General features: G+C 36.1%; 1 protein-coding gene across 2 annotated transcripts; it reads right to left on the reverse strand.

Annotated features, from left to right (window-relative positions):
* Positions 1–9514: 9514 nt before the first annotated feature.
* Positions 9515–14701, reverse strand: prdm8b (PR domain containing 8b). 2 transcript variants are annotated; one of them, XM_058374576.1, is made up of 4 exons: positions 14533–14701; positions 12392–12616; positions 11824–12055; positions 9515–11415 (listed from the first exon to the last, which is right to left on the reverse strand). In XM_058374576.1, exons 2-4 carry the CDS (start codon positions 12611–12613, stop codon positions 10181–10183), a joined length of 1689 nt encoding a protein of 562 aa, XP_058230559.1. In that variant the 5' UTR covers positions 12614–12616; positions 14533–14701; the 3' UTR covers positions 9515–10180. The 2 variants fall into 2 exon arrangements, with proteins under 2 accessions (XP_058230559.1, XP_058230558.1); XM_058374575.1 differs by having other exon boundaries at positions 12392–12619.
* Between the last annotated feature and the right edge of the window lie 820 nt (positions 14702–15521).

Genomic DNA, 15521 nt, shown 5'->3' on the forward strand with positions numbered 1-15521 from the left:
TATACACTGGCATATACACACACACACACACACACACATATAGGTATATAGTTATATAGTTTAATTAATAATTTCGTTTTTATAGTTTATAATAATATAGTAATAATATAGTTTAATAATTACAAGTTTAATGTATATAATAAAATAATATTTATAAGTTTAAATAACTCTGCTAGTAAGAAAAACATGCAAAAAACAAACAAACAAAACCTTTAGGGGCTATAGACACTTTACACTGTGTAGATGGCAGCTGCAGCAGCAACAACAACAACAACAACAACAACAACAACAATAATAATAATAATAATAATAATGTCACAAAACACAGTTTACTAAAATAAATAATAAATAAATTACTTAAATAAATTATTTCAAATAAAGGATGAAGGATTTAAAAAACAATTAAAAATAAAATAATATAAAATAAAAATACACATTAAGAGATAGGAATTAATTCAATTAAATGTTACATTACACTTAATGACTTAAGCTTGCTAGGCTAATAAAAAGTGATATTTGGTGCCACAAACTCACCACTTTTTGGAATTTTATAGTAGGTGTTTATTTAGCAGATCTCAGGTCACATGCTGGGACAAAAACAGAATTTAATATGAAACAAAAGGAAAAAAACAAACAAAAATATATCTTTGTAGATGTAGCTCATGCAGTTCTCAGTGTTCATTCTCTCTCTCTCTCTCTCTCTCTCTCTCTCTCTCTCTCGCTTGCTCTCTGGCCACTGTTACTGCAAGTTATAGAGTTTATTGTCTTTTAGGATTTGTTCCTAAACATATGCAAAGATGTGTTCTTCTGAATTGCACTGACAGAGAAAAGATCTAAATGCCTCCTAAATTGTGGAACTTAAACATTTGTAATTATATAAATGAGTACTAAACCAGTCCAGAATTTGAAATTACACACAGGTGTTGAACTCCACATTTGATAAATTAAGCAAATGGATCTAATTTCTGAATTCTTTCCTGTGAAATTCAATACCAAGTGTCATTATGTAGGCTATAGAATGTTTTGAGACATCAATATAGAAAACACCTCATCGATTAGCCTGTCAACAAAGTCTTTATATTTAGAAGAATTTGTAATGAATAAGGAGTAGCATGTACAATGAGAAGAGTAAAGGGTCTTAAACTTAAACTTAGAACCTTGTGGATGTCTTCTCAAAGCAACAGCAACTGTATGAAGCTTGTATGAATCATCTCCAAGACTGAATATACATTATATGTACATTAAATATACATTATGTAGCTGCTGTGCAAAAGTGTTAGTCATAGTTATATTTGCCGCAATATATTCACACATTAGAATGTCAACTAGTTATATATATATAAATATAGTGCTTCAAATAAACCATAATGCCATTTTTTATCAAAATCTTCAAACAACATTCACAATACTGCTTTCATAATGCTGTACTTCTCATAAAAAAACGATTTAATGGTTCACCAAGAATCTTGAAGTTTGAATTTCAATGCCATAGGTTGCATTAATGATGCCTTGTGTACTTAAAACAACACTCAACTAGTGTATACAATTACAATTCTCAGAAACGTTTCTCAACCCTTCCGGCTCTGTGAACATGGCCTCAGTCATGTGGAACATTCCGCCTTGGCAAGGCGGAACAGGAGAGCGGGATTCTGCGTCCGATCCCCTTCTCCCTTTCAGCCCACAGACATATTTTTGAGCTTTAGGGGTCAAAGCGTCTCACCCTGTTCCCCCCTCCATCCCTAAATGCCAGAGCAATGCCAGAGAGACCCGAAGAGAGCCGATCAGTTCCAGTGCGTCGTGTCAAAACAGTCTGCGGCTCAGTCGAGCATTTAATCAGTGCAAAAGATCTCAACATGTGCATGGGACAAAAGAGCCGGGTCCATTAATGTGTGGGAATCACGGCGCTGCTTTGACTACAGCCTGGTACGTTTGATGAAGAATAAAGAAGCACCTGTTCACTCATTACAGACAGCGGCACCTGTCGAATGCAGGCCTTAGCCAGTGATGAGAAACTGTCAGGATGGGAACTTCCGGCACAGCAGGATTACTTATCATTAATTATTAGTCATCATTTTTTAATACCTCAAGTATTTTATTACACTTATATAATAGCAATTTGTCTACAGTTACGTTCATCAATATATTAACAAATCACTTGTACAATATATCCGTTTGTAGTCATAATATTGTGGAATGTCCTCAAGATACTTTAGTTCCTGTTATCACTCACATTATTTTTCTGCTTTTCTCCTACCATAAACAATAAATAAACATCTCTTTCCAGTAGTCTTCCCTATATCCGTGATTATATGTTTTTTCTTTCCTGATTAACACATTTTTTTAAATGCTTTTAATTAGGCTTTGATTATTTCAAAAAGTCTTATTACAGAAATGATAATTAATTCGATTGCACAAATGAATATTTACCTATTGTTTGAATTATAGCTATTATTTTCAGAGCTGCTGTTGTGTTGAAAATTGATCAACACCTTCTGACCAATCAGATTTGAGAATTCAGCAAGTGAAACGTTGCATGTAGTCTAAACGATCATATCTGCAGGAAGTAGATACAAAAAAATAAGACAAACCAGGGGCGAGTTCAGATAGAAAAACAAGTATAAGACAAGTTTAGCACACAGAAATACAGTTTCTCTGGAAGCTAATAAACTACTTTCCAGGCAATCACATCTCACTGAGAATTTTGTACCAGTTCAAACAAACATTCAAATCATATAAATGACCCCGTAAGGTACGAATGCTAAGCCCGTTCCTAATTGTAATACTCCTTGCATACATATTGAATCATGAGAAATGTTATGAAAGTCTGAACAATGCAGTTATTATTGGGCTAAAATAGATACAGATGGAAGCAGCCTTTGGAAAGATGGACTTTGAAAAGCCTTTGGACTTTTAGTGACTAATCTTTCCAGTAGAGAGCTCTTGGTCTCCAATGAACTAGTAATTTGAGGATACAGCTGATTTCTAGAGCTCATGCTTGTTGTGATAACCTTTTGTTTAAAATGCTTTCACAAGAAGTACAAAGATCTCCGAAGTAAAATAAAAGATTTTTTTTCCAACCATATGTCATTTTTTGAGCTCACACTGTTCAGATGATGATAATGTATGCACACACACACACACACACACACACACGCATTTGCTAGTAATACTATCCAAAACTGACACAAACACAAATGTGGCAACCACAAATGCTGAAAATAATTGTTTCAGTTTGTCACTTCCAGATGTGTTTCTGATCTCATTACACGTCTTTAATGCTATACTTGCCTTTCACACGTGTTGTTTTCTACATTGGCTCGATTTTAAAGTAGCTCTGTTGGACTAGAGAAACAAACTGTTCTCAAGAAAATGTGTGTTGGATTTCATATAAAACAAGTGAAACACCTCTGTGTTATTATCATTCTTAAGCCAAATAGAACCGTATAGTTCTGTCACAATACATCTCTGTAGTATAAAAATATATAATGGATATTCAGCTACACCAGCTCAGTTACTGTCCAAAGATAACCAAATCAGCAGTTTACTTGGAACTTCCCCAAGCCCTGTAAATCAGGTCTCAATCCCTATCTGTCTCTGCTGGCCTAAAGCAGAGTCCAGCGAAAGATTAGCTCTGTATAGTTTTACACTGGATTTCCGCGGTTCTGTATTTTCACTCTATGGACAGGAAACTAGTGTCTTCATAGTTTCTGATGCAAGAGTATTCTTTTTATCTCATGCCAAGATGACAAAAGGCAACAAACGTTTTTTTTTTTGCAACCAGTCTAAAGACGTTCATGTGTGCTAGGCTTGTTCCCATCACTAACATTCAAACGTCAACTTGGCACGATGTAGCAAAGACAACATGACCATCTCTGTATATTAATAGCATCCATATTAATAGTGACGTGTGAAAGATTGGTGCATCTCCTGAGCTTGGACAATTTATGTTCCTCTGTGGTTTTGCTAAGTAGCACAGTAGGATCACAACAGCTGTGCGTGGCATTGTTAGCGATTGACCTGTTGACACTGCCATGTTCAGTATAACTGTACCTCTGCTATGCGAACCGGAGGTATTTGCTTTGAGTGCAAATGCCTGCCAATGACTGATCTATAAGCTAAAAAAAGATAAGCATGCTTTCATAAGGTAAAGGGCTGATTGCAATGAGAGAGGCATCCTCTTAAGTCAACTCAACCATGTGACTACTCAAAATACCGGATCGAAATATAGATCATTTTCAGGATATTTATTGGTTTTCTTGAGTACAAGAGAAGGTTTATTAAAAACAATATCTGACAGTCAGTAGAAAGAATCTTGGACCCAGGGTTTATGCCAAATTTGTTGGAAAAGCAAATCTGTGGGTGGCGTTCTTGCACAAGTGTTTTAATATAAACTGAATTTATAAATCTGAATCAATTTTGTGGATACAACAAACAAATGGAGAGCATAAGTGCAGACAGTGATGGTGTATGATGTACAGTACAGAACCATTTGTGTTTGAAGATATATGGCAAAGATTTTGGAGTGGAACAATCACACCAGGTGGTGATAAAAAGTCATTTTGCAAATACTGCACATCAGAAATGTGTATGCATCTGTACAAACAATAAAGTTGTTTTCCATGTAAAAAGTAGAAAATGTGCCTCAAGTCTAATGAACTAGTTTCATATCTTTTCTTGAGGTGATCAAGAAAATTTGATCTGGCACATTTGACACAGTGAACATTTCTTTAAATTCTTAGGTTGCGTATATAGACTATCTATTTTCATTTGAACCACAGATTTTTAGTTCCCACTGCATAACACTCATTTTGTTCCCACAGATTTGGATGTGGGTCATTATTTTATTGAAGTATCTATCTACAACCAATTCCTAACCTACTTGGAGAAGAAATCTGTTTTTGGGGCATGAATTATCTTGGTACTTAGCTGGATTCATGATGCCATCTGAATCGCATGACGCCATCTGGTACCCCTTGACCACGGCCCCAAAGCACCTATGCTCTGCCATCATTGCAGAAGGAATGTGCTTAGTATGCACTTCACAATTTTTTCAGATCTGACTGCAGGACACAATTCCGTTAGTTCCAGTGCTGCTTAATGAGGTTCAGTTACTTCACTTTGTGGGTTGCTCTCAGGAAGAGTTTTTTTTTAGTGTACCTCTTTGGACCAGCATGATCTTACTGAAACTCTAAGTTTCAGTTCTCAAAATGTGTGAACTCCGGGTTCTTCCTTGCTTCTTACACCATGCTCCTCATTCTGAAGGTGAAGGACAGTAATTGGTCATCATAAAGGCAAAAATTTTAGTATTTTACTACTACTACTACTACAACTACTACTACTACTATTATTATTATTATTATTATTATTATTATTATTATTATTATTATTATTATTATTATTATTATTATTATTTCTGTGGTTAATAGAATTATGTAATTTTTATGAATATGTATTTGTTGCCCTGTTACTGATTCATGCAGGTCAAAATGCATGTACATTGAAGGTTTTATTTATGTATCTTCATAGCAATAAAATTTATTTTACATATGTATAGAAACAGGAATGGTTGAAAGGGTATTATTAATTTTCTACGTGATCATACCTCAAATCAAAATGCTCACCTAATGAGCAACAATTTCAAAATCCAAGTGGTCCAAGTGTTTGTGAACAGCTGATCAGAAGACTGACTACTGCTACTACTATTACTACTACTAATGCATAATCTTTATGCATAATGCTTTGTTGTTTTTCAGGGGTTGGGCTTGGCCCCTTAGTTCCAGTGAAAGGAACTCTTAATGCTTCAGCATACCAAGACATTTAGGACAATTTTGTGTGAACAGTTTGGGGATGACCCCTTCCTATTCCAACATGACTGCACACCAGTGCACAAAGTAAGGTCCATAAAGACATGGATGAGTGAGTTTGGTGTGGATTAACTTGACTGGCCTGCACAGAGTCCTGACCTCAAACCTGTGTCTAGAGGAATGGTCAAAAATTCCCATAAACACACTCCTAAACCTTGTGGAAAGCCTTCCCAGAAGAGATGAAGCTGTTATAGCTGCAAACGGTGGGCCAACTTCATATTACATTCATGTGCATGTAAAGGCAGACGTCCCAAAACATTTGTCAATATAGTGTACATACTACATAAGGAATTTAACACATTACACAGATTTAAAACACAGCTCAAGAGATATAGATATTAGAGATGGAAAAACAGGTGTTAGGCCAACAACATCCCTGTTCTTTGGTAATGCTAAGAATCTGAAACGCATACATACTTATAGAAGATACAAGCAGTGATCCAAGAACCCAGGTATGCCAATAAAGATAGAGGGAGTGCCTTTACAGTGTATGCTATGTGTAAATTAGTGCCTGCAATGAAGCAGAGAGTGCTATGTATTAAAATAGTCTGTTATTTAGAAATATGCAGGCACAACCTATAACCTGCTTCTTCTCTTCTTCTTCTTCTTCTTCTTCTTCTTCTTCTTATTATTATTATTATTATTATTATTATTATTATTATTATAGTTAATTAGTCAAGTGTAAGATTTTTATACTTGTCTTTTCTTTTATCTGTTTATTTTGGCTCTCTAGTGACAGCACTAAGTTTAGGTTTTAAATTGTTTTTAAAAGTTAGGTTTTCTGCTTTGTAAACTTATATATATGACATATATGACATACATGCTCATAAATCTGTGTGAGTAAATCACACTTTTGCATCCATTTCACCATCATCTCGGGTGTCACCGTGTTGTTGGTGTGAGAAATCTATTAATACTGAACTTGAACCTTATACCATTCAAGCTTTCTGCTCTTCCCCATACCTATTTTGATGTAAGTGAGCCAAGTTGCCAGAGGTTACAGAACAACAGGAGCATGAATGGAAAGGACAGATGGAGAGATGGTGAAGAGGTGAAGAGTTCACTACAGGACACAATCACACATTAACCATGAGAAGCGGACCAGATAGGTTGGCCAAGGGTGAGCGTACACAGGAAGGGTTGACTGGTAGGTGCTGAGTGTTAGACTGACAAATGTAACCGGAGCTTAGGAAAGGGGTGGGCAGTGACTCCAGGCTCAAAGCACGGTAGGGCAATAAATATCTCTGGTAAGCAGAGGTGAACACAGTTCCCAAAGACCATCAGAGTCTCCTAGCTGGGGTTACTCCATTATCCACTGTATCAGAGAGAACAGTTTGATTGCTGTGCATGTAATATAGAGAAAGCTGTTGCATTTGCATTAATTACATTTGCAACTACGGATGTTAAGCTGTAAATTACTGGCTGGAAATGTTGTGATTCTGTTCAATCTTGAAAGATTAATTCGAGGGAATAATTTGTGTGTGCTAGTCCTTGATTCACCCTTAGGGGGGAGTAATGTCATGTTTTTAGTTTTTGAGTTTTAGCGCGTGAATAGCAATATATATTAATGTGTAATGTGTTTATCATATATTTGTATTCTATATATTTTCTTGAAAACCTGAAATATATGGGAAAATGTAATGCTTATATAATTGCCATTAAGGTCTGCTAATCTCTAAAAGCCATCTCATTTACATACTGTCTCTAATGCTGCTGGATATTTGGAATTTCCTTCGGGATCAATAACGTATCTATCTATCTATCTATCTATCTATCTATCTATCTATCTATCTATCTATCTATCTATCTATCTATCTATCTATTTATCTATCTATCTATCTATCTATCTATCTATCTATCTATCTATCTATCTATCTATCTATCTATAGTAGGATGTCGGTCATAACTTCTGGAAATCTCTGGGAGTGACGTCATTTCAGTTCTACTCTTACATATAAGAGTAAAAACAAATTACTAGCGCAGTACATTATTGTGCTTATAAGCAACATTTTGGACATCACTGTGTAACTTCATACATTTAAATAATACTGACATAAGATTTAAATATTATATATATATATATATATATATATATATATATATATATATATATATATATATATATGGGCTATGAGGATATTGTCTTAAAAAGGCATTTTTAGTTGATAAATGGCGAAATGTAAGCAATTTTGATCATAATAATACTTTTAACAAAACGCTTTATTAATCCCGAAGATTTAAATTCTATTATTGCTCACCTTTCCTTAAAAAAATAATAATAAAAAATAAGTTTTCAGGGAAGTTTAGTAGCTATGGTCCCAGTATATTTATGGTTAAAAAAAATAAAATAAAAAATAAATTAAGAAAAAAGGTTCTGTAATTCAGTTGATGATATATTAAATAAGTTAAAAATGTATTTGCATTTTTTATTTTATTGCTTTTTTATGTAAAAAAAATATATATAGGAGTCAGACTTTTGGGCCTCGCTGTGCGAATAAGGATAAGTGAAAACGGATTTAATTGCGTTTCTCACAATGAGAGCTTGGTGTCCCTGTTGAGCTATTTTCAGAGCGATTACACCACTATCACCTCCCCCAAACTGCCCCCCCCTCCCCAAACATAACCCCCACCCACCGCCCCACACTCCCATAATAGGCTATAGGCTAAATAAGGATTTGCATTTCGTCCTGGAAGGGACATATGAATGTAATAAAACGCAAAGAAAACAATCATATGGTAGTAGCTATTGATTATTAGAGCAATAATCTGTAAATTATAGTTGCTTGTAGCCTGTGGCTATTCCACAGCTGAGGTTATAACCCCTTTTTTCACAGACAGCAATGATATAGGATCTTCATTGTGGATAGAGGTAAATTATACTCGTTAAAAGACTTGTGCCTCTTCCCCATCACTATAGCCTTGTAAAACAGCCTAGACTGGGAAAGTTTATTTAACAGAAAATTATTTTTACTGCTGATCATTGAAAACAATTTTCCTCAAAACGATAATTTTAGCAAAATATCGTTTTATTTAATTAAAATAAAAAGGTTGAAATTGTACCGATCTAATCAAAAGGTCCTTTTTTAATGGCACCGTGTAGTCAAAATGCTGTAGCAATATATATATATATATATATATATATATATATATATTCATTTAATTAATTCTAACTTATTTCTTACGAATTCGGTTGGTTAACCATGGGACATACTGCTACTATAATAATAATAATAATAATAATAATAATAATAATAATTAATATTATTATCATACTATTTATAGTATTATAATAATAATATCCGACTCATATATACATAGAAAAAAAGGTTTTGTACATCTAGTATTTGTACATTATATTACTTTCATTTAAATGAAGCTTTAAATTCATGCACGCGCTGTTCGGGCGCATGAGCGGAATCCCGCGCGAGACTCATTTTCCGACCTGGTGACACGCAGTAAAGTGTAAGTGTATCATGCAGCTCTGCTGACACTGAGTGTAAGATAATCACAGCACGAGCTCAAAAGTTTAACATGGCAACGTGAGAATAGACACGCGTCATTTTTCATTTTCTGTAAAGAAATCACTTCTTAAACATGGAATCATTCTTAACACTTGGAAAGAACTTCAGCACAGTCGATCATATTTATTGTAGCGGAATGAATCACGAGGTAAAAATGAAAATAAAGCTATTTTATTGTCAAAGCATTCAACATGGTTAGATAAACTATCAAATAGTAAATTTCAGCAAAAAGGATGAGACACAGAATCTATTCCTCACGGACACAAAATATTACACCTTTGTTGTATTCAAACAAATATTTACATTGTTGTAAATAGACTGTATCTTAAACAGATAACTCTAATGTACATGCATTCTTAAATATAGTTCAACATCATATTCCGAATTATTTGAATTAGGCCTATGGACATGGAAAGCAATTGAATAGTTGTTTTTTTTTCTTTTCTTTTCTTCATGAAACTGAACTACATTTCAATTCATTTCTATACATTATACAATACATTAATATATACAAAATACAAATGACATGTACATTTTATTATTTCCACTTTCCCCCACAAATAATAAGTGCTTCATATGATAATAGATTTCTCAAATAGATTTTTTTTTTTACAGTTTTTGGGTTTTAAAGTGTTGCATACACAAAAGCATGACATGTTGAAAGATACAATCCAAACAGAAATGTCCTTAAGAATGTGAAATCTCCAATTTGACAAGATTGACAATATTCCCCTTTCAAAAGGATGAAAAAAAAATTATAATAATGTCGTTTGAAAAGTACAGTGCCCCAAAAAGTCAGTTATGAGAGGTCATATGACGTGACAGGTGATGCCTTTCTCTGAACGATTCATTGCAGATGGGGCACTTGAGCTTCTCTTCGCGCCGCCTCTTGACCAATGGTTCCATGGCATATTCCTTTTTGTGGTGCGAACGCATGTGGTACACCAGGTCAGAGGTCATGCGGAAAGAGGCATTGCACTTCGCACACCAGTTCTGTGCTGGCAGGCAGAGAGAGGTGAAGGACGGGGGCAGGAGCGTAAGGGCCGATGGCATCTGCAGCTGAATGGAGCTTGACGATTTAGGCCAAAATGTTGTTGCGTAGAGGAATGGGTTCTGCTTTGACATGCCACCTGGTACAGGACAATTGGTGCCCAGTTCAGAACCTTGCAGCTTGGCTCCCAGGTGATCAGCCTGATAAAGTCTACTAGAAGTGACGGTGTCACCTACAGGAGGGTGGCAGTCTACGCCAGGCATCAGCTTGGGCGTCATGATAAGTGGTGAAAGCTGTGAGAAAGAACGTGATGGCTGGCTGAAGGCACTCTTGCGCTCCGAGCCTCCGGAATCCTGGGATACTGAAGTGAAAGCGCTCGCTACAACTGAGCTCTCGATCCGTGACTGAGGCGGCTGTGTCTCACTCAGCACTTGCCTAATGCTAGGATGCTTCTCGCTGCCAGGCCTCACTGCCTCTGTCTTATTCTCTGAGTTGAAACCACCATTTTTGGCACCATGCTTTAAGCCCTGTAGTGACTTTTTAACTTCGGTAAAAGCACTGCGTTTTGTTTCTTGGATTTCGGAGGGTGAGAATGGTCGCCTGTTATCGTCCAGGCCATAGGCTCCACGGTACTGCTGGGCTGAATTAGCCAGCTCTTCCTTGGACTTTGGGGTTGAGCCCATGGCCCGGCTGTGGTCCTCTAGATCAGAAAATTTGCGCTTCCCTGAGCTCTCACTCAGTATCTCTGCCTCTTTGTCAGTGGCAGGACTTGTCCTGTTGTTCTCTAAGTCCCTGGCAAGGTTGTGGAAATCTGTTGATGGCTTTCCATCCTGGGGGCTGGAGAAACCTTCAGATCGGCCCAATTTAGGGCTTGAACTGGAAGTGGGCATGCTGGCTTGTTCTCTAGTGTCCTTAACATCGTCCTCGCCACCGGCCATCATTTGCAGTCTCTTGGTGCATCGGAATCTCAGGTGAGCCAGGAGAGGGAACTCGAACTGGAAGCGCTGACTGCAGTCTGGACACAGATAAGGTGGCGAACCTGCAAAAACCAAAAAATAAAATAAAATAAAATACATTATAAGTGATTTTAAATTTGTGCTGAAAGATAAATAAAATAAAAAATATACAGTAATATGGTGGCATTGATAAGGTTAACCAATACCCTATGTAAATAACAATTTGGACACTGTATTATTCCGAATCCTCTCTGAAAGTTATTTTAACTGATATCATGGAAAAAAGCATTCAATTTGTAACATCAATGTAATGTTAATTTTTTTTTTTTATTTGATGAATGCTACTTATTAAGCATCTTTATAGTAGAGTAATGTTGGATCAGTTACTCAAATGCATCTATTCATTAACATGTGCATATTATTAAAGATTAACCTGTTGTCCAAGAAATAAATAAAATAATAAATGCTAACACATTCCTTTTGAACTATACCTTTGCTTTTGACATGGTTTCTGCTAGAGCCGAGTAACAGTAGCTCGATCAGGTCCTTCCCATACCACACCAAGAGTTCTTCATCCTTCTCAATTCTTCTCAGTGACCTATAGAAGAGCTGGCCGTTCTTCACGTAGGCCTCCAGGTTCTGCTCGTCTCTGTCTCTTGCAGATTGGACCAACCTCAACCACATCAGACCTTCTGCAGAACTTCCTGCAGCTGAGGTGTCCACCTATCATCATAGACATAAGCAACATTATTTATAATACATTTAATATATCATTACCAAAGCACACAGTATGCATGTTTCTAGCTGTGTGAGGAAATGGGCACTGAAAGAATTAATTTAACACTGCAAATCAGCATTGAGGATTTTGTAGAGACAATATGACAATATCAACTCATTAAATGAAAAAAAGTTAATATATAAAGTATTTAATGAGAAAACTGAACTCTAAGTCAGGCGTCTGTCTATCTAAGTTAAAACTCCCTCTCAATTTTTTTTTTATTCAAAAGAAGCTGCATCCACAATTTCAGTAAAATGCAATGTGAGAACCATGACTCCTACCCTGAAGATGTAAGGCGCCGTCCTCTTGTCTGTGGATTTTAGTGCTATGAAGGCGATGCTGTCGTACAGTGAAGTGTGACTGAGCACACACGGCCCGAAAATCGCGTTTTCGGGGATGTCGCATGTGGTGTAGACACTCGTGAAAATGTCGGTTAAACACTGCTGCATGGCCTTAGCGTCTCCGTCCCACGCCAACTTCTGCGAGCTGGACTCCTCCATCATGACCTTCTAACCAAAACACAGAAAATGTGCCGGTGAGCCGGTCTGCTTAAAATACAACTAAGATCTGATTATATTCTACATTATGGCTGTATAACACCATATAGAAATAAATGCAATAAATAGCCATGTAAGGCACGTGGCCATATTTAATAGCAGGCTTAAATTTACATATGCGGCCTTTATATGCGACTTTTTAAAAAAGGGTTTGTAAACTCTATATTTGTTTTAATAAATTATTTGTTTTTATTTTTTTATGAAAAAAAGGAAATGTTAAAACAACAACAAAAACAACTTTATTATTATTATTATTATTATTATTATTATTATTATGTTTTTAAATTATATTTATTTTATGCATAGCAGGTACAACAACAGTCATTATAGCACCAGTGGCATCAGGCTATTTTGCACGTATTTCATGCCAGTGATAGGAAGGGAAATTAGCGGCATTTAGAGTCGGAGGAGCATGTCGAATGGATTTCAAGTGCACTGTCAAAGTCGCTGATTTCGTGTGCAGCAGGCTTCTCTGCTATTCTACACCAACGTAACGTATGTCCGTTCATTACCATAATCCAGCACTTTTCCCTCAGAGACTTTAATTAAACCAGCAAATGAAAGGTCTCTGTTTCCCCCACGCTTTTACGAAGGATCCGAATTTTTGTATATATTTGTTTAAATAATAAAACGCATTATAAGCTGCACCAAATGAAGACTTGTAGCTCTTATAACTATTATATACACAAATACCCTATTCCATGTACACAGAATAATCTATTACAGTCTTCATACTTTACTTTTATGTTAATGTCCTACATATTTACTACTTCCCTTATTATTTATTTGTAGTAGCGTTAAAAAACATACACCATTTCCAGCATTTAAATTTCAGATAATGAAATTTCTTATCATTTAGATCGCCTTAATTTTAAGCAAATTGAGTCCATGTAGTAAACACACACACACACACACACACACACACTTTAAAGTGCATTCTATATTCCATATTTATTACATATTTTAATGTAGTTAACTCATTCATTTAGTTCGCTCTTTTTATTTATGTATATGTTTATTTTTAGATATTCATTGGCTAATCAAGCACTCTTTCTGTTGTGGCTGTTTCTTGGTTTTGTTGTAGACTGTCTGTATAGAGTTCAAATGACCATCCAAGAGCACATTAACATGCCGAAAACGTACGACGAAAGACCAAACTGAACATCCGACTCTCCGACTTCACCTAATAGTCCTGGACGCAGCTGAGGATTATATTTTTGTTTTGTTGATTTATCTGGCGTGTTTTAAAAAAGTTACTATTTGCTCAAAATGATTTTGTAATAAATGTAAATTCTTTTCCTTTTTTTCCCTTTTAGCACTTTTAGTACTGAGCTCCTCTTTTGTAGCTGTTCGGGTCGGTCGGGCAAAGCCACACAAAGAGCCCGATGAATATGCATCTCTCCGCTAAACACTACAACAGAGCCTGGGCATTTCCAAAAACACAACAGATGAACCCACTGACCCCCGGGCTTCACGGTGAAATTTATAACCCTTTCAGAGCGCGGCTTTGTTATTATTCCGATTTACGACTGCACAATAACGAGCAAACTCGTTCACGTCGTTTAGTGACGTTTAGTGAAGGTAAATATATTGTAAGTCAATGCGCCTTTCGTCCTCTCTGGATTAAAATCTGCGGAAATCTTTCTCGCGCTTGTACAGTAAAGCCCCAGTGTTGAAACAACACAGTGTTAATCTAACTTCATACAAATCAAAATGCAGTACTCGTCTAAGTTGCTTTTCTTGGATGCGAAAACTATACGCGTGAATTCAGCACTGAGGATGCTGCTGTGCAGACAGCCAAAAGGATGCTTTCGCAATGAATGGAGCGCATCCAGGCTGTTTAGAATTCAGCTCGACATACTCACCGATTGACAAAGGATAAAAAAACAATAATCCACAAGGTTTGCAAAGCTGTAAGAATGTGCCGTGAATCGTGCGCGTGCGGAGTCGTGAAGTCCGCGCACTCAGTACATTTCCCGCTCCGGTTGAAGGTGAGAGTGCCGGCGGGCGCGAGCGCAGATGGAGCCGTGAAGCAGCGACTGACTGACACACACACACTCGCACACACACTTTTTGTTTGCTGCGCATAATCTGCCCAATGAGGCGTGTCACTCTCCGTCTCCTCCCTTTAACTCTTCACTAGCCGAGGCCAAGCTTGAGGCGCTTTAGTTCAGAGTAGCCATTAAAAAAAAAAAAAACTCAACAAAATATCTCTAGAAATTTTGGAGATGTGCAGAATGATGAAATATGAAAGTGGCACAAATGTGAAAAAAAATTATGTGCATCCTAACGCATATTCATACAATAACAATAGTGATTTTTTTCATGTGTGGTTATTATTATTATTATTATTATTATTATTATTATTATTATTATTATAGTAATAGTAGAAAGGTAGTAGTTGTACAACAATAAGTTACTGTAAGATCTTTTAGGGCTTTACTTTTGTTATTTGACCCTTAAAAGAAACTTCAGGAATCTTGTTCCTTGTAAAAAATTCCTCAGTGTTTCTAACTCTATACTCCACTTCCCCATGGCGTTAATATAATCAAATAACCTATTGTAAAATACATTTATTTCGTTTTTAATTCATAACCTTCCATAGAATTATGTTTGTAAACTGTATAAGACATTAAAACAATAAAGACACTAGTGGTATAGTTAGGCATCACGTCCCATCTTAATTGCATGAGTATTTCATCATATTTACGCATCACCTCTTTTCGTAAACATGACTGAAAAAAGCATTGATCTTGCTAATTCCACATATACAGCATCCATGGACTAAGTGATGCTAATCACCATTTTGCACAATACAGAGTAGAGTGTTTTGTTCTTTAACAACCATCAGCCA

The sequence above is a fragment of the Hemibagrus wyckioides genome, linkage group LG22 (genome assembly GCF_019097595.1).
Source record: "Hemibagrus wyckioides isolate EC202008001 linkage group LG22, SWU_Hwy_1.0, whole genome shotgun sequence".
Classification (NCBI taxonomy): Eukaryota; Metazoa; Chordata; class Actinopteri; order Siluriformes; family Bagridae; genus Hemibagrus; species Hemibagrus wyckioides.

Excerpts from the sequence above, each read along its gene's own strand:
- prdm8b (XM_058374576.1), bottom strand. The coding sequence starts at position 12,613 with ATGATGGAGGAGTCCAGCTCGCAGAAGTTGGCGTGGGACGGAGACGCT. Across the intron at positions 12,056-12,391 it reads CGGCGCCTTACATCTTCAGG|GTGGACACCTCAGCTGCAGG; the intron begins GTAGGAGTCATG and ends CTATGATGATAG. Across the intron at positions 11,416-11,823 it reads AAACCATGTCAAAAGCAAAG|GTTCGCCACCTTATCTGTGT; the intron begins GTATAGTTCAAA and ends TGGTTTTTGCAG.